This window comes from Lynx rufus, unplaced genomic scaffold, assembly GCF_022079265.1.
Source record: "Lynx rufus isolate CCGP_SWC_20201006 ecotype Redwood Valley unplaced genomic scaffold, mLynRuf1.p SCAF_28, whole genome shotgun sequence".
In the NCBI taxonomy this organism is placed as follows: domain Eukaryota; kingdom Metazoa; phylum Chordata; class Mammalia; order Carnivora; family Felidae; genus Lynx; species Lynx rufus.
In genome coordinates this window covers 8,508,471-8,528,416 of record NW_025814843.1, presented here as the reverse complement: position 1 = coordinate 8,528,416, position 19,946 = coordinate 8,508,471, and the positions used below count along the sequence as shown (strand labels likewise).

Below are 19,946 nucleotides of genomic sequence, written 5' to 3'. Positions count from 1 at the left end.
TTAACCACAACAGAGCTGGGGAAGAGATTGCACATCCCCAGGGCCCGGGTGGGGAACTCGAGAGAGGCTGGCACGACCGTCAGACCTGCGGCTGTATCCACGTGAATCTGAGTTTCCTCGACTGCCGCCTGCACGGACTTTCCAGAAGCCTGAGTGGGTTCACGCGCCGTTATGTAATCCTGTGTTTGTTACATGCCCCACCCCCCGCGATTTACGCCACCCTCTCTGCACCCCCTGTAGCTCCGTTGTGTATACCCAACGGCCGCCCTGACCCCACGGCAGAATGTGCCCCCACACGGTACACGTGCGCCAGTCAGAAGATCCCCATGGACCTGGCTGCCGTCCCACTCTCTGCCTGACTGGCTGTGTGACATCTGGCAGCTCACAGCGCCTCTCTGGGCTTCCCCCTCATCTAGAGCTGGAGGGAGCTGAACCCGCTGATTCCTGAAGCCCCTTCCGGGCCCCTGCTGAGGATTCTATCAGCGCCATCTGGAACCACTGCGCCCCGGCGAGGACTGGCCACACTCAAGAATTAAGAAGAAGCAAAACAGAGGCGGCAAAGAGCCAGGGCAGGGAGCCAAGGGGAGTTGAAGGCAACAGGAAAAACTTGCTTTCCACTGAGCTCACCCTCAGATACCACCCCGGCCCCAAAGTGGCTTGGTCTTTCCAGAGCCTTGGGTCCCCAAGCCACCCGGACTCTAGGAAGGCATGAGGACGGCAGTCAGGTGCGCAAACAGCAGAACCACCCCGGGTCGCTCCAAAGCAGCACCAAGCACCTGCCCACGGAGGCTCTCCAGCGCTGGCTTCTCTCCCCCAGGTGTGGCGGGCCACCTGGCTCTCACGGGGCTCCACTGAGCGCTTCGAGCACCTGCCCGGGGGTTCCCACTCACCTCAGCCCCACAGCCCTTCCTCTTGCAAAGCGGACACGCTGGTCATTTTCTGCCACCGTCTCCACATCCGTTGCTTCCTGTGGCATCAGCTAATTCACTGTGCAAAGCAGCATTTATATATAGAAAGTTGCAGCCACGCAGGTTAGCATTAAAATAGAGACTTGGCGTTGCCGTGGCAACCAAACAAATGATATTCAAAATGAAAGAGAAGTATTCTGCAATCGGGAAAGCATGTCCACGGCCTTCCAGGGCAGCTGCGCCCTGTCCCCTCGAGGGCGGGTGGGACGGCCTCCCGAGAAAGGACCTTCCCATTAAGTCACCCGCTCTGCTTTCGGCAGTGACCACGACCCCCGCTCTGCACAAGCTCCTTCCTAAAGCCGGCTCCTGCCTGGAGCAGACCCGAGACCAAGGCACCCAGGGAGTATGATGATCTTGACCAGGTATACCGATCTGCAAAAGCTCTACTCCTCAAGCACCGAGGGGAAGCAACTTGTGGCCGCGGTGCCATCAGCAAGGACGCTTCTGGAAACAAAAGTGGCTCCTGCCCCAGGCCGGCCACGGCCCGCCACAAGCTCATCGCGGTGGGGTGCTTCATCCCCTCGGGGCCTCAGCCTACAAATAAGGGCGCCGGGGGCAGAGGGGTATGGAGAAGCAGCCCAGTGCTTTCTGCCTCTGTGATGCTAAGATGTGCGCCTTTCCTCTGTCATCTCTTCTTTCTACTTCCGTCTTGTTTCCCTAGTCCCGGGGCACAAGCCTGGCTCGGCTGCACGGGCCCTGGATGTTGCTGGAGCTCCAATCACATACAGAAGCCCCGGCTTCCCAGCAACTGCTCAGCACAGCCTTCAAGGCAAAAGATCTGAATCCAAGAAGCCACCAGGAGGCTGGGGGGGCCTTGGACTCCGAGCCTGCCTGAGATTCCTTCACACGTTTTCAAATCAGGCATGATCTCGGGGCGCCCGGGTGGCTCAGTCGGTTAAGCGTCCGACTTCGGCTCAGGTCATCATCCCGCGGTTCGTGAGTTCGAACCTCGCATCGCGCTCTGTGCTGACAGCTCGGAGCCTGGAGCCTGCTTCGGATTCCGTGTCTCCCTCTCTCTCCCTCTGCGCCTCCCCCGCTCACGCTCTCTCTCTCTAAAATAAACATTAGTAAAAATTTTAAGAATAATTAATTTAATTTAATTATGAATGATCTAGAAAGACTACAAATAAAAAGAATGACAACCCCAAGTGCCAGCAAGGACACAGAGCGGCTGGAACTCCTACACACCAATGTGGGAACGCAAAATGGCACCCCGCCCCTCTGGACAGTCGTGTAGCAGTTTCCTATAAAGTTAAAACCTGCACCCACCATACGAGCCAGCCATCCCGCTCTCAGGTACGCGGCCAGGAGAAAGGGAAACATATGTCCGCACCAAGTCTTATACAGGAACGTACATATGGCAGCTTTATTCGTCATAACCCCGAACTGGAAGAAACCCAGAGGCCATCAACAGGGAATGATGAACCGCCACGGTACATCCATACGATGCGTCGCTGCTCCCAATACAAAGGAACCAACTACTGATCCGTGCAGTGACCTGGATGATGTCACAGGTGTCTGTTAAGAAGTCAGTCTCAAAAGGTTACATACCGTACGATCCTGTTTACATGACACGCTCAAAAAGAAGAGCTATAGGGCTGGATGGCTCATGAGGGGTTGGGGGAGATGGGGTATGAGAGCATAGGGAGAGCACAAGGGAGGTTCTTGGGGGGGATGAATTATTCTATATCTTGGGTAAGAGTGTGGTTACATGAACCCATATATATGTAGAACTATACCCCTTAAAAACAATTTTACTTATTTATGTATTTATTTATTGTTTGTTTATTTTTGAAAGAGAAAGAGAGAGAGCACGCGAGCGGGGGAGGGAGAGGAGCAGAGAGAGAGGAAGACACAGAATCCGAAGCAGGCTCCAGGCTCTGAACCATCAGCACAGGGCCCAACATGGGGCTCGAACACACAAACCACCCAGATCGTGACCTGAGCTGAAGTCGGACGCTTAACCGCCTGAGCCACCCGGGCGCCCCGAGATCATGCCTGATTTGAAAATGTGTGAAGGTGGGGCGCCTGGGTGGCGCAGTCGGTTAAGCGTCCGACTTCAGCCAGGTCACGATCTCGCGGTCCGTGAGTTCGAGCCCCGCGTCAGGCTCTGGGCTGATGGCTCAGAGCCTGGAGCCTGTTTCCGATTCTGTGTCTCCCTCTGTCTCTGCCCCTCCCCCGTTCATGCTCTGTCTCTCTCTGTCCCAAAAATAAATAAAAAAAAAAAAACGTTGAAAAAAAAAATTTAAAAAAAGAAAATGTGTGAAGGAATCTCAGGCAGGTTCGGGGTTGTCCAAGCCCCCAAAATACCCAACACCTCCAAAATAGTCAATTTTACTGCGTAACAACTGAAAAAAATATTGCTGCTTTCAGCTTGGGGGAAAAAAAAGTCCCAGAAGATGACAGTCTCTTTGTAGCAGTCTTCAGATCAAACGTGGGGTCCCCATGCACAAACTGTAGGATCCTAAGAACCGTTCGTTATCAGTTCCAATTTTCGGTACAAAGACCCTCTTCTTGTCCTAGAACAACGGTTCTCAACCTCGGACCAGCCACGTCAGCATCACCTGGGAATTTGTCGAGAAGTATAAACCCTTGGGTCTCATCCTAGCCCTCCTGAGTCAGAAACTCCAGGGGGTAGGGGTCCTGTTGCCCATTTTAACAAGCCCTCCTGCTGAAAGATTCTCACGCATGCTGAAATTTGGGAACCCCGGCCTCTATATGCCGGTTAGGTCCAGCGAGGCCAGCCCAACCCGGAATGGTCTGACCCGCGTCCCTTCAATATCAAAACACCGTAGAAACAGACAATGTCTTTTCTCCACATCCTATTTGCTTCAGGACTTTTCCTTTTTGTAATTTCTTTTCTGAAATTACACCTGCAAGGAAGCACCTGCAAGGAAGACGTAAGGGGCCACAGCTCTATGTGACCACCTGAAGCGGCAGGTAACATGGAACCACCTGCTGTTTCTTCCCGCTGGGAGAAAGAGTGGCTGTTACCGTGGCCGTGCAAATCCACTCCTCCCTTCTCACCCGGCCCAGCTCCCGGGCCAGGACCAGAACCGACCTTGCCAGCCTCCTTCCCGCTCAGCTCCTGGAGCGCTTCGCAAATCAAAGGGGACCTCGTGGTCGTCCCGATGAACCCTGGAAAGGCACCACTTCCTTCTTAGGCCAGAACAACAACTTCAAAGCCGCTTTTTCTGGGTTTCTGGCTCCAAAGCCACACAGAGATGACGGATCACAAAGAAGAAATCAGAACCATATGAATGTCATATTCAGCAAAATAAACAGAATCATAGCATCAGGGTTGGGTCCAGGGGGCTGCGTGTCTGGCCCAGAGCCCGGGCTTGGTGGCCCCTAGCGTGGGCCGGGCTCCCCGGCCTCTCCTCCCCGCCCACGACTCCCACACACAGAGCCAAAGGCGCCCAGCGTGCCGTCCCTCCTCGCCGAGGCCCCCGCTAGCAATGCTGCTTTGCCTGACATTTCAATGTTTTATGGAGTTTTTATATTCTCTTTTATGGTTTGCAGCTCAGCTTCTTTTCTAGTTCTGTCCAAATATGCACAAGCACCAACATGAACGTTGTGCCATTAATGACAGTGTGACAGCTCCAGGAGCCTCTGGTGGGGGGCAGGGGGGGTTGGGGGGTGAGTTGGGGGAGCGGCCATGGCACCCACTCCCTTTTATACCACTGGTTTCCCCCAGAGCTAATCCTGCTGGGCGTCCTCACTGCCAACCTCATTCTCATTGCAGAACAGAGAAACCCTCTCCTCTCACTGCTTCTAGGGAAACAATATGGCGCTCCACAGAGCCAGCGTTTCTGAACCAGGGGGATTCCGGACACTCTTCTTCATTGTCACCCTGGGGGTGGGAGAGGCGGGCGGTGTGCCAGTTTCCTACCGCCACTGAAACAAGTAACCACAGACTTTGTGGCTCAAGACCACACAAACTGATTATCTGAGAGTTCTAGACTTATTATCTAGAGCTCAGAGATGGATCTCACTGGGCTAAAACCAAGGCGTCCCTTTGGCTCTGTTCCTTGTGGAGCATCCAGGGAAGAATCTGTCCTCTGGTCTTTGTCAGCTTCTAGAGGCGGCGTGCACTCCTTGGCGGCTGGCCCCCTTGCTCCAACTTCAAAGCCAGCAATGGTCTGTCCAGGCCTCTCTGGTTCTCTCTCCCTCTGCTCCCCTCCTCTTCCACTTATAAGGACATTTCAGATTACATTGGCCCCGCTTGGATAATGCAGACATCTGATCTACCTCAATTCCCTCTCGCCATGTAACTACATATTCACAGGTTGCAGGGACTAAGACGTGGGCATCTTGGATGTGTGTGCATGGGGGTGGAGGCAGTCAAGATTATGCTTACCACAGGGGGCTCCAGGCATCTAATAAGAGAAAGGAAGGGATCCTGTTAAACAGCCTACCACGCAAAAGACCATTCACCCACAACAAAGAATGATCTGCCCCAAATGTCAATTGTGCCGAGGTTCAGAAACCCTGGGACAGCCTAACGCTGACTGGGCCTTAGCCGGTCCCAGGGATGCTGACTCAAGTCTATTCCCACAGAGAGGTCAACTATAGGGTTTTTGGGGATCACAGGGAAGCTGTGACCCACAATTAAGGAGGAATGTTTTTATCATTCTATTAAATACTTTAATGTAGAGTCTGTAACTATTCCAGTATCATCCTCAAATGCTTCTCATTTGATATACAGAAAATACAGACTTTAAAAACACGTAACATGCATCTTGCTTCCGGAAGGCACATAGACAGAGTGGATACAGATGATCTGAATCCCTTTATGCGAAGAGATTAAGAGGTACGAACCTCCATTTATAAAATAAATAAGTCACGGGGATGTAAAGTATGGCACTAATACTGTAATAATGGCGTGTGGTGGCAAATCCGATGCAGCCAACGTTTTGTAACGTATAAAAATATCAAACGCACCTGAAACACAGTAATGTGTGCTGGGTAGAAGTCAATAAAAAATTAATAAACTTCTTTATGTGACTAACTTCAAATAACACGGCTAATTCTGCTTTGCTGATGGGCTGCCTTTTGGTCTCAGAAATTGCTGAACTGGGGTGTTGGGTGGGGGGATGGGCTAAATGGGGGACGGGCATTAAGGAGGAGGGCACTTCTTGGGATGAGCACTGGGCGTCATAGGTTAAGTGATGAATCGCTAAATTCTACTCCTGAAATAGATACATACTACTGTTTTCAGGAGAATACTCCTGCAAAAAAAAAGAATACTAAAATAAAATAAAATAAAATAAAATAAAATAAAATAAATAAAATAAAATAAATAAAATAAAATAAAAAAATAAAACAAAATAAAATAAAATAAATAAAATATAAAATATAAATAAAATAAAATAATAAAATGAAATAAAATATTAAATAAATAAAATAAAAATAAATAAAATAAACATAAAATAAAAATAAAATATAAAATAAAAATAAAATAAAATAAAAAAATATAAAATATAAATAAAATAAAATATAAAATAAAATAAAAATAAAAAAATAAAATAAAATATAATGTAAATAAAAATAAAATAAATAAAATAAAATATAAAATAAAAATAAATAAAATAAAATATAAAATAAAAATAAGACAAAATAAGATATAAAATAAAATAAAAATAAATAAAATACTAAAATAAAAGATAAAATAAAAATAAAATAAATAAAATATAAAATAAAAATAAAATATAAAATAAAAATAAAATAAAATAAATAAGATATAAAATAAAATAAAAATAAATAAAATATAAAATAAAATAAAATAAAATCTAAAATAAAATCAAAAATAAAATAAAATAAAATAAAATAAAATAAAATTGCTGAGTTAGCAAGCCAGCACCACTCACATCCCCATACTCTTCCTTCTGCCGGAAGAACTGACCCACCAGTAGCTGGTGAGAATTCCCAACGACCCTGCAGACCTCAGTCCCCACACCAAATGCCCTCTTGAGCCCCAGACTCCTGCAGGTCCCTAGGACAGTCCTGCACTCTCGGGGTGAGGCCTGCAGACAGCAGAGGGCTGTCCCCTGCTCCCCTGAGGATGGTTCCCCAGGAAGGGTACCCTCCCCCTAACCCCAAGGTCCCGTCTGCCGGCTGAGTTTCCCAGGGGGTATCCAGAAGGGGCGGCAGAGAGTGACTCTGGTGGTTTCACCGGGATTTCCCTGCAGGGACAGGTAGGCAGGGCCTCCTTTGGTCTGACAAAAGGACTCCCCCTCTCCCCCCCACCCCCGCCATCAAAGTGAGGAGCAGAGGCTTGGAAGCACCTGGCATGATTATATGTGCACCCACGTGCGTCCCTGTGCCCTATACCCCAGGCGAGCCCCTGCTATCCTGCCCTCTCTGCTTGACACAGCAAAGTCTTTATTTATTATTTAACTCCTCAACTGCAACCATCCAGATTCTCTGCCAAAGCCACATCCCTGCCCCAAAGCAGGGACACAATGCCCTCATGAAGCCCTGATAACCATGTCTAAGATACTTCAGGCCCGGGGACCACCTCATCGAAATGTCACCCACAGAGCACACGGATTTGTCCAATCGTCCGTCCAGCCAATGCTCGCTGCTGCGCATTTACAACGCGCTGCATAACTTTCGCGATCTGGAAGACAGAAGGCCTTGCCCACAGGGAGCTCAAATCCAAAGTGGGAAGAATGACCCTGCTGTAAGCACTGACGTGCATTATCTCATTTAATATCCACGCCAACACAGAAGGCGGGTAACCTGAAATCGTCTCTATTTTCAGATCATCGCGAGCACAGCAGGAAGCTCCTATGTGACGCTTAGCACGGGCCTGACTGTTCTCATCCGTTTACACACGTTCGAGCTTCACTCTGCCCCGTGAGGTTGGTTCTGTAATTATACCCATTTTACAGGGGAGTAAAACTGAGGTTCAAACTGTCGGCAGCGTGCCCCAGGTGTGTGCAGGCATTCATAGGCTTGTGAATGGCAGGCAGCACCAGGCTCGGCCAAATGACTCTTTGAGGACACCCAGCCCTGGGTTCCCACTTTGGACGGGGAGCCAGGGGCAGAGGAAGGGCTTTCTGTCCTGGAGCCATAGCAGTCTCTTTGTCGCTCAGACCCCAGTGAGTCACCTCCCTCCAGAGATATCGCCAAAGAGAGCCCCGCTGTAGTGGGGGGCCGGAGGGGCTCATCCTCAGTCCCTTTTTTCACTTCTCAAACACAGCTTTTGCCAGAGCCCAGGTAGTCATGTAAATGCCAACAGAAGTCCAAAGATGCTTGGATAATGGGATTTTCAAATACACCAGAGCTTCCCGGCCCTCTCACTCAACCTCCACACGCTGGGAGCCCGCTTTGTGACCCGTGGGGTCTGAGAGTCTGGCTTCCATGCTTGGGATTCTCATGGCAGAGGCCGGGGCACAAGGAGAGCCTCGACGGCGTGGTCTGGCATTTCTAAGCCCGCCGTGGCCGATCCGGTGGCCTAGAAACCGCGTGGGCTCCAAAGGCGTCCTGCCAGGCTCGAGAACCACAGCTAGGAGTGGATATTATGTCATTTGGAAAACGGGTCTTCGCAGATGTAATTAAGGGCTTTGAGATGAGGAGAGTATAGCCTGCAGTGTCCTGGTGTACCCTAAATGCAATCCCCAGGGTCTTTCTAGGAAGGAGGCCGAGAGAGATTTTATTACACGTGGAAGAGAAGGAGTCTGGGGGCGCCTGGGGGGGCTCAGTCGGTTGGGTATCTGACTTTAACTAGGTCATAATCTCATGGTTCACAAGTCAAGCCCCACATCAGGTTCTGTGCTGACAGCTCAGAGCCTGGAGCCTGCTTCAGATTCTGTGTCTCCCTCTCTCTCTGCCCCTTCCCCACTCGCGCTCTGTCTCTCTCTCTCTCTCTCAAAAATAAATATATGTTAAAAAAAAAAAAAAAAGAGGAGTCTGATCGGGGAAGCAGGGGTCAGAGTCAGACAGCCACTAACGAAAGGTGTCAGCCCATAAGTCACCCCAAAGAGAATGGAGCAGCGGGGAGAAAGTCCTCCCCTCCCCGCTCTGCCCACAACCCCAAAAGAGGCTGGCGCGTGAAGTGCTTTGTCGGGACACGTGCACAACGCAGGGCAGACAGCTCTAGGGACACACAAGGACCAAAACCAGAGTCAGAAGCTTCCGCTGTGGTCTGCAGACCTGGATCGTGAAGCAACGCGGCAACACGGGGGTTCCCCAAAGCCCAGCCATTCCCATAACGCATGTAGCACCCGAGACGATCCCTTTGGTGGCTGCAAGACCTGTCAGGTGTTTTGAGAGGCTCATTTTCAAATGGGCCTTAAGGCCTCAAGGTCTGTTAGGAAAAGTCAGGTACGAGGACATGAAGCCTACAGTTCCTTCTTCCCCAAGGGTCACTACCCGACGCCAGCCGGGATCAGCTGGCCATGCCCCCTCTCCGTCCCCAGTTTCTGCCTCCACGGGCTGCACCCAGCTCGCCAGGCTTCTGGCCTGACCTCAGAGAGAGAAAATACCAGGGAAGAGGCCGTTTATCTGGCCTGATTCCAAAATCAGGAGGCTGCTCGAGAGAGAGGGGCGGAGGCTCCCTCGTGGGCAGGTCATAATCTGGGAAGTCGGGGCAGAACACACAGATGTCTGAGGTTTGCCATTTCTCGAAAACGGGGACCAGGTTCCGGATTCCCACCTCCCCCCATCGCGACCCAACACCTCACAGCCCCCGGGTCCGGCCCAGCCAGGACTCTGGGGAGCCACCCAGTCAGGCGGTCCTACTCAGAGGCCACCGGTGGGGTGTCCCCGGGCAGCAGGCCAGAGAACAGAATCGCCCAGGGGTCCGTGCTCAGTAGCATCGTTCTTACAGAGCTGGGCTCAGAGTCCGGGGCCAAGAACCAGAACAGAAAACCGGCCTATGCAGGGGAGGCAGGTTGTGGGAAGACAAACACACTCAGCCACGTGGTGCAGCCCAGCCCGTCCGAGTACGTGTCAGAGACCAGGAGCTGATGTATAAAAACGAGGCCATTTCCCATGAACACCTCAAGGTTTCGGGCGTGTCCTGAAAAATCAAGAAGGCCGTATACTAAAGTCGTCTCTGACAGGATGAAGGGAATTGGGGCCGCCTTCTCCGCCATTCTCTGACGCGGTGGCTTTCAACCCTGGCTGCCCCTGGGAATCATCTGGGACCTTAAAAATCACCCTGATGCCCAGAAATCCCCAGACCCAGTCAACAGAGCTCTGGGAGACGGCCGTCTTACAAGCTTGCCAGGCGATTCTAACGGGCAGCTGATAAAGGCTCCGATGTCTCCACCTGCTCTCTCAGCACCGTTACCTGCCTGGCCCAACAGTTTGTTCAGGCAAGGTTCAGAAAAAAGGACAGGTGGGGCGCCTGGGTGGCTCGGTCGGTTGAGCATCCGACTTCGGCTCAGGTCATGATCTCACAGTTCGTGGGTTCGAGCCCCGCATCGGGCTCTGTGCTGACAGCTCCGATTCTGTGTCTCCCTCTCTCTCTGCCCCTCCCCTGCTCATGTTCTGTCTCTCTCTCTGTCTCAGAAATAAATAAAACATTTAAAAAAAAAAAAAAAAAGAAAAAAGGACAGGCTGGAGTCGTATTAACACAGAGCTGGCAAAAAAAAAAAAAATTTAAAGAAAAAGGGGGGGCACCTGGGGGGCTCAGTCGGTTGAGCGTCCGACTTCGGCTCAGGTCACGATCTCACAGTTTGTGGATTCGAGCCCCGCGTCGGGCTCTGTGCCGACAGCTCAGAGCCTGAAGCCTGCTTCTGATTGATTCTATGTCTCCCTCTCTCTCTGCCCCTCCCCTGCTCATGCTCTGTCTCTGTTTCTCAAAAATAAATAAATGTAAAAAAAAAAAAAAAAAAAAATCCACAGAGCTGGCACGCAGACCCCCACCAGCGGCCCCTGCATTAACTACAGTCCATTCACAGCAGCTACGCCGGAGGTGATGAGCCCCATGCCGTAGGCCTGTGTCACCTCTGCCCATCCCAGAGAAAGCAAAGGGACAAAGGACCGCGCTGAGGTCCGGGAGTGTGCCGGAGAAGCACGCAGCCAGACTTCCCCTGCCCAAGGTCTAGGGACAGTCCTGAAGACATTCCAGTTCCAGACTGTCCTGCTGTGTAAAAGGATCTTCTGGTTGTAAAACCCTGGAGCCACACCACACCCAAAAAAAAAACTCCAGGGTCCGTCACTTACTGATAGAAGATCTTTATATCCACAAGCCTCCCAGACTCCAGTGCACAGGAGTTGATATGAACATAGGGGAGGAAGAGGGCAGACCGCTTGCCTGCACCATTTCCAAGCTGTGACGGGACAAGCGGGGGAAAGAGACCCGAAGCCCCAATGGTGCCCGTGGTCTGTCTGGCCCCAGGATCAGTGCATTAGTGGCTTATCTGCGATTTGGGGCATTGCCCACTGGGTTTGTGCATTTCTCTAAAAGCAGACAGACTAAAAGGGAAGAAAAAGGTGGGTGTGAGGACGTCATTGTCCCTGGCCTGTGTCGTGCTTCTGAAGAGAGGGGAGTGAGGGCTGCCTGTCTTGCCCAGGGCGGACAGCACGACAGAAACCAGAATCCGAGGACGAGAGGGACAGGCAGGCGGAGGCTCGCAGGAATGAGGCAAGGAAATGGGATTTTGATTGCACAGATAAAGTGTGACGGTACTGGAGAACAGTGACAAGTGACATGTGAATCATCAAGATGAGAGCTTCCCAGGAGGCAACATGTCTGAACAAGCCATGGGCTCCGCTTGAGAAACGAGAAAACCGAGGAAGAGTGTGATCGCCGTGCAGGGAGCTCAGCAAACTCCTTCCGTCCCAGGCCCCCCACCCCCACCCCGCCCTGCACAGAGCTGGAGTCGCACAGTATGAGGCCAAGGGGTACCCCTCCCTGCACCGGCAGGGGCTTGGAGCCCTCCCGTTCACTAGTAACAGCCCCGGAAGTTAGAATAATTTCCATCTGAGCCTATTCTCCAAGTACAGGGCCACTGTGCTGTCCCCAAGCATCCAGGCAGAGTATCAGCGCAGGTAATAACCTGAAGCCCTGCTCCATAAAGCACGGTCCACGGGGCTTGTCAGAAATGCAGCATCCGGGCCCCGCCCCAGAACTCCTGCATCAAAATCTGTGCCCTCACAAATGCCCCCAGCCCCCCATGAATCGTGAGTGTGTTAATGTTTGAGAAGCACTCAGGCCACCTCACCCCCCGTACGAGAGGTCCCCGGGGCCCCCCTCGTACCCACCAAGCACATAACAGCTACACACACAATAGAGGAATTTAATGGTGGTTTCAGTGGCTTTCCCCCTTTGCCCCCCACCCCCATCAAATTCAAGCTGTAGCTCCTTCCTCAGTCCCTAACTCACGGATCAACCAAGGCAAGCACAGATTAAAATGTCCCTGGAGACAGAACCTACTAGAGTGGCTCTGTCTGCAGGGTGTATTTGCTCACCACACTCATCCAAACTTACTGGGCACGTTCTGTATGCCAGGCACTCAGAATAAGCAGATGAGTGGCCCAGAAGCGTCTACTTCCCGTGAGACAGAGAGAGACGGCAGACAGGCGGTCACGGTGCAGGGGCCTGTGTGTGCAGCGCTAAGGAGAAACACCCAAAGGTCATCGCCATGACGTGCTTTCTCTTTAGCACACTCTTCTCTTTGCTGTTTTGGTTGGCTTCTTCCCGTCTTGCTTTCTACCGGGTTGACTGCATTTTACTTTATTTTTCTTTTAATGTTTCTTTATTTTTGAAAGACAGAGAGACAGAGCACGAGCAGGGGAGGGGCAGAGAGAGAGGGAGACACAGAATCGGAAGCGGGCTCCAGGCTCAGCTGCCAGCAGAGAGCCCGACGCGGGGCTCGAACTCATGCGTCGTGAGATCACGACCTGAGCAGAAGTTGGACGCGCAAACGATTGAGCCACCCAGGCGCCCCTGAATGCATTTTCTTTATTCTCCCTCCCGCCCCTGAACGCTTGGCAATTCTGGTCTATTTATATACTACTTAGGTGACTTAGGCAGTTATACTGACATTTTTAACATGTACTCTCAACTCCCAAGCATAAAGATAATCGATAGCTCTTTTCTCCTTCTGAATAATACAAAAACCCTGGGACGCAGTCACTTTGATCTCCCCCCTTCTACCTTTCGGGTGTTGGAAGCATGAATCACTAAGCTCCTATTTTCCCCACAAGTCTTGGCACTGACCGGTCATTTGCTACCTCTCATCACTGATCGCTGATCATTCTCCAGAAAAATTAAAAATTCCAAATTGACTCAAGAGGAAACAGAAAACCTAGATAGATCTATAACCTTCAAAGGAATCGATTCAGTGGCCTAAACTCTACCTTAAAAAGCTACAACACATCTCTGTGGTTCTGCGACAAGTTTTCTCAAACCTTGAAAGAAAACACATTAATCTTATATAACTCTCTTCCAGAAACGGAGAGAAAAAACACTCAGTTCCTCTTACACTACCTTGTACTGACCTTCAAAGAAAACAATAAAAGACTTAAAAGCCTACCTCCTAACCTCACAGGGCATAACTGTAAAAATCCTAAACAAACATTATTTAATCTCAGGAAGAGAGGGATATTAAAACATCAAAAAAACTCATTAGTTAAACACACTACATTAAAAGATTATATAAGAAAAAAATAATTTAGATGCAGAAAAAGCATCTGACCATTACAACTCCTCACAAACTAGGACCACAAGGGAAATTTTCTGATAAATTGTAACTATCAAAAAATTACAATAGGGGTACCTGGGTGACTCAGTCAGTTAAGCCTCCGACTTGAGCTCAGGTCACGATCTCACAGCTTGTGGGTTCGAGCCCCGTGTCGGGCTCTGTGCTGACAGCTCAGAGCTTGGAGCCTGCTTCTGATTCTGTGTCTCCCTCTCACTCTGTTCCTCTCCCACTTGCATTCTGTCTGTCTGTCTCCCTCTCTCTCTGTCTCTCTCTCTCTCTCAAAAACAAAGAATTTTTAAAATTTTTTTAATTTTTAAAAAATAAAACCTTTAGAGGAGTTTTAGACTACTTTAGGACCTCAGCGTAAGAAAAGTTTTCTATAAGACCTAAAAAGCACAATTCACGGAAGTAATAGTTTTGCCATTTCTCATAAAGTCACACATCACTCACCATATGAGCTGGCACCTTCGCGCCTAAGTATTCACGCAAGAGAGAGGAAAGCACGTCCAAGAGGCTAGAACACAAACGTTCACAGCGGAATTAATCATTACAGCTCAACGCTGGGAACAACCCAAATGCCCATCAATTGACAAATGAAGCAAATTACGGTATATCCAGCGAATGGAATTCTACTAGGAAATCCCAAGGCGCGAACCACTCATACAAAAATGTGGGTAAATCTCAGCTATTGCCCTGTGCAAAAGAAGCCAGATTCCAGAGTGACCCGAGGAGATGAGGGAGGACAGGAGAGAAACTGCCTGCACATGGACAAGAGAGAACATTCTGGAAAGATGCCCTGTGCTTTGGCAGTCACATGACTGTTTACGTTGGTCAAGTCACTGACCTGTACGGGTAACATGGGTAAATTCTTCTTGACCGCAAATTACCGCTCAGCAAAGCTGATTTAAAACTACGCGTGGTAGACGCGTTTGTTTGAATCTCCGTAATTTTCTGTGGACAAATTTCATGAAAAATTGACTGAATCTGAGGAAACTTTGGTTATTGACTACACATACCAGTGAGCAGGTTTCAGGGGGAGAATAAGGGCTACAAAGCCCAGTAACGCTCATTCGTATTTCCTCCCTGTCATCAGAGAAGTCCTATTAGAAACCACAAGGTCAGGGGGCGCCCGGGGGGGCTCCGTCGGTTAAGCATCCGACTCTTGACTTGGGCTCAGGTCGTGATCTCACAACTGTCAGCTCTGTGCTGACAGCACGGAGCCTGTTTGGGATTCTCTCTCTCCCTCTCCCTCTCTCTCTCAAAAATAAACAGACACTAAAAAACCAAAAGGAACAAGAAACCACGGGGTCCAGTGAGGTCACGACCCATCTGGACAGCGCCCTGCCCCCCGACGCACCGGGTGCTTTTTCTGCAAGACTGGGAATCCCGGGACCAGCTCGTCCGCTCCAAATCCGAAGGGGTCTTTCAGGGGACACAGGTGCGTGTGGCCCACGCTCACCGCCAGGCTCTGGGCCGACCCCCTGAGAGATGGGTGGGCTTCATCCGTCACCACCAAGCACACCCGGCCACGCTAACTTCTGCTCTGACACCATCCCTGCCACCCCTTCCTGCAGGGCCTCCAACAAGCGAGCACCTCGGTGTCTGTCGGGTGTTCAGGCTCCCCCAGCCCCCTGCCCCCTCTGCGAGCCGCAGCATCTCTCCCATGGCTTCCGCTTTGCTTTTCATGTCAGCCAGAATCCATTTCTGGAGTCTGCGACCCAAGAACACCCAAGCGGCGCAAGGCGGACGGGGCGCGCGGCCCGGAGTTCTGCATTCCGGACAACCGTCCCTGGGTGCGCCGGCCTCCCAGCCGGCTTCACAGGATGTCCCAACGCCGATCCCCGGAGCCCCCTGGGCTGTTGAGACACAGAAGAGACAGAACGAAAGCGAACGCGGAGCGATGTGCCAAGCGCTCTGACATGCTTCCGTCTCGTCGTCCTGCAGCCCTGTAAGGTAGGGACTGCCCCAATTTCCCTAGGAGGACACGGTGGAGGAAGAAAAACATTTTCCCAAGGCTACGGAGCTCATGAATGACGACAGAAACCTGAGCCACATCTGTCCAACTTTAAAGCCTCGCCCTTGTCACCTTGTCACAGGGCCGCACCTCAAGAAAGCATTCGGTCGAGTACAACCCAGTCACTGGGGCTTCAGACGAGGCATTGGAGGTGTGGCTAGATGGTGGCTGAACCCACAGAGCAGCGAGGGGTGTCCGCTGCACCCGGGGGACCAGGGCGCCCACCAGGAGGGAGCGACAGCAGATGGGGGACACGGGGGGGTGCAGGGGGAAGGGGCGCACCGCAGCCCGAGGGAGAGCAGAGCGCCCGGGGGAGCGGTGTGGGTCCCAGAGGAGTGGCAGTGAATTCTTTCTGCTTGGAGATGAATCGGTGTTCACGTCCCCATGGCAACGGAGCATGCTCACCGTTGTCCCTACCTGCAACTGAGTGAATCACACTTTTGGCATCGCACTAGCCCGGTCCAAAGTCATTAGCTAATCAGCCTGGAATGTGTGCACTCTGGCACTGACACTATCTGGGAGGGAGGCAGGGTCTCCGAGGGTCCCTGTGAGGCTGGGAGAGCAGCGATCCTGTCTCTTCCGCCTTGGCACAAAATTTACGCTACCCGGAGCGGCCCCTGCTACGAAACCATCGTAAGGAACCTGGGCTCGTCCCGGGCTCTGGACACAGGCGGAGGGGATGGCGACCGAGTCTGAGCAAAAGCGGAGGGCAGGGAATTAAACGTGACAGGAAAAGGGATGCACGTGGGTTGCAGAGGCTGTTGGAACCCACACAAATCGCTGGCAGGTTAAGTGTTCTGACTTCACACCAAAGCTTGTGAATACATCCTGAAGGGTGGAGTGTGGATGAAAACAATCCTGAGAGATCCTGCTGTGTGGACCGGGCATCACCCCAGGCTGGACTCAGGCTCCGTCACACAGAACCGTAGAGAGTGCAAAAAGGAGACTTCTGGGACACTGCGTGACCACTCGTTCCTGGGAATAACACATCAGGGCTAGCCAAGTCACCGTCAGAGGAGAAAGGTTGACAGGGCAGTAAGGGACAGAGCACAGATGCCAGAGAGACCCCAGCGAGAGGAAGATCCACGAGAACACGCTGGACCACCAGACGTGGCTTCCAAGCTCCTGGATGAGTTCCACAGAGGACCTCCGCGGGGCATCAGCAGGTACCGGCTAAGGGCCCATAAATCCCAGCGGTTATGCAAAACATTACCTTTTTTTTCCTCTAAGCAAATGGCAAACCTGTGTTCCCACTGAGTTCCCACTTACTTTCTTGAGAGTTGATCCCAAGGCTCGGGTGTGCATGGGGAAAACCCAAAAGGGAAAACCCATCAGAGACGGAGAGTCCAGGGGACAGAGATATGCCACCTGCCCAGGGTTCCGAGCGAGCTCAGCCTGGCATCCCCAAGAGGGCTGTGCACCCAAACTACCCCAATCTCTGCTAAGCAGGAAGCCCTCTCCCGGGGGACGGGGGCAGTGACTGGGTGCCGGACCAGGATGCGTTCGGAGGGGCACCCATCACCACCACCGCCTCGGTGTGCTGGAACGTGGCCCGTGTCTGTCCCAGCCGGGACACGAACTTGTAAGCCCCTGGGACGCAGAGGGCCAAGTGTCCACACTGGGTGTCTACACTACCCACAGGTCCCAGCAGACACACCTTGCAAACATACCAAAGAAAATCAATAAAGCTTCTCTGACTCATGTGGAGTGAATGAATGAATGGATGGATGGATGGATGGAGAGGGCTTTCTGAACAGCTTCCTCAAACATTTGGGAAGCCTTCACCATTATAAAGAAGACAGACTCCACATGCCTCAAGGGCTCAGGCTGGCCATGAGGGGGTCTCTGCGGGGAGATTTCACCCTGCGGCCCTCTGGCTGCAGAGAAATGGAATCCGAGCTAGATTCCAGGGCCCTTCTGGTGCTCAAACCCATGGGATCTTGAGACTCCTCCATAAAGAAAGTTACTGAAAACTAAAAATGGCATCAGCCTGTGGGGGGGGGGGGGGCGTGGTTTCAGGAAGAGGAGGGAGGGTGAAACCCTGAAGCCCCCCAGCAGCAGAGCTGGGAAGGTACGATCTCATCGGGGATGGTTCCGGTACACAAAAGGGGGTAAAACACTTGTGGTGTTTCAGAAAAGATGCGGGGAGGGGAGAGGAGGGGAGAGGGAGGAGAGGGGAAGGGAGGGAGGGAGAGAATAAACTAGGGAGCCCGTGTGGCCACAGACAGTGCCTGGAGCACTGGGGGGACAGTTGCCCGAGGGAGGGAAGGGGAGTATAAGGACCCCAGGCGGCCCGGCTGCTGGCAAACATCTCTCCTGGTTCGAACCTTGCAGGACTCCGAGCGGCGATGAGGGGTTCAGGAAGGGGCAGCCCAAGCACCTCCCCGCTGCACAAAGTGCCTTGGCCCCTGGCTGCGTCACCAGCACCTGTGTGGGCCCAGCCAGAGGGCGGCTGCAGCAGCGCGCACTGCAAAACGCTGTTCCACAAGTTCAGCGTGCGGTCCGTGTGGACATGCAGGCCGGGGTCTCCGCCAGAGAAGTAAATCATCCCTAATGACGCGGGGCAAGCTGCCGTCCGACCCGAGCAGTGGCTGCTTCCCGCGTTGGGAGGGAGGGGGGCACCGAACCCACAGGAGGAAAAGTCAAGTCTAGCCGGCCCCACACTGGAGCAGGGAAAAAGGGTGGCAGGACGGAGGGAGCACAAAATGAGGCTTCCCTGTCACCATCAGGCCTGGAGAAAGAGAATCCACGTCCCCACGCTCCCTCTTCCTGGACCAGACACCTAGAGCGGCAAATGAAGTGAACACAGGGCAGAGAAAGCAAGGGGAAGGGGAGGGGGGGGAGGTCCCGGCTTCCAGTTATGAAATGAGTAAGTCCCGGGGATGAAAGCCACTGCGTGGGGAATGTAGTCAGTGGCGTTCTAACAGCACTGACAGATCGCTCTGCTGTTCGCCGTAACTCGTGGAACATCGTGTGCCAACCGTACTTCAATAAAAGGAAAAATATTTTTTAAAGAAAGATAAATCTTTAAAAAAAAAAAAGAAAAAGAAACTATGATGAAGTCTGGGAGAAGTCAGGGACACCTGTGATGCAATCTTCCGGCACACGAGGTGGGCCCCAGATCTGGCACCGAGCTTTGCAGCCAGTGCAAGGAGGGCGATGCGTTTGGCTGAACGGTCCTTGGTCCTTAAAAGAAGCCAGCGGGCTCAGGGAAAGTACGACTGTTTCTGCCTGAACGCCAAATGAAAGCGCTCCCGTGGGTTTGCGGGAAGAGAACAGATTAAAAAAAAAAAAAAAAAGTCTTTAAAGACCGTGGGTTTCATAGGACTGTTAATTTTTAACCCTTGGTTGTCAACTAAATCCTTAAGAAGCAATCCCGAGAGGGGCACCTGGGTGACTCAGTCGGTTGAGCATCCGACTTCAGCTCAGGTCGTGATCTCACCATCTGTGAGTTCCAGCCCCGCATCAGGCTCTGTGCGGACAGCTCGGAGCCTGGAGCCTGCTTCAGATTCTGTCTCTCTCTCTCTCTCTCTCTCTCTCTGCCCCTCCCCTGCTTGCACTCTGTCTCTCTCGCTCAAAAATAAACAAACATTAAAAATTAAAAACAAAAATCACGTCCTGCTTCAAATCTCCACAGTGGATCCCCATCTTCCGCAGAGTAAAAAGCCCGTGTCCACAGCGGCCTGAATGATCTCCCCGTCTCTCCCTCCCTCTATTCCAGACACGACGGAGGGGTCAAGCGTATGTCCGCCTCTCGGCCCGTGTGCGTGGACCTTTCCTCCCCCTACAACACTCTTTCCTTGCATCTTCATTTTACTCAGGTCTGTTTAAATATCAGGGACCACAGAGCCTTCCTGTCAACACCATCTAAAACATCACCTCCCACTGTCCTCTGCTCTGCGACAGGAAAACAGTACCTCACGAGCCCGAAAGCACATCATCTAGTTATTTTATCGTCTGCTTTCCCCAAGAGAACCTAAGCGGTGAAAGCAGAGGCTTTTGTCAGAAACACCGGGCACCTCCAACCTAACGTGTAACAGGTGCTCAATAAAAAGGTGGTGAAAGAACGAACGAATATTCGTTTGTTCAAGGTTCAACGTTATTTGACCAGGGAGTCACTTTTATCCCAAGGGGCATTGTGACACGCAGGTGTTGGCAGGCTGACTTGGGCAAATGCTCACTGTAGGGGCGCCTGGGGGGCTCCGTCGGTTAAGCATCCGACTTCGGCTCAGGTCATGATCTTGCGGTTCATGAGTTCGAGCCCCCGCACGGGGCTCTGTGCTGACAGCCAGGAGCCTGGAG

The 19,946-nt window shown here is 51.8% G+C and overlaps 1 protein-coding gene across 5 annotated transcripts in view; it reads right to left on the bottom strand.

The window, feature by feature from the left end:
• Positions 1-19,946, bottom strand: part of GAS7 (growth arrest specific 7) — a 217,170-nt gene that overhangs the window by 118,328 nt on the left and 78,896 nt on the right. For 2 of the 5 annotated variants that reach the window (XM_047090169.1, XM_047090171.1), the window contains exon 1: positions 891-991. The exons of the other annotated variants lie outside the window; for them this stretch is intronic. In XM_047090169.1, the coding sequence (XP_046946125.1) occupies positions 891-976 (86 nt within the window). In that variant the 5' untranslated portion in view covers positions 977-991. Of the gene's footprint in view, positions 1-890; positions 992-19,946 lie in introns of those variants that run through there. 5 annotated transcript variants of the gene reach the window in all.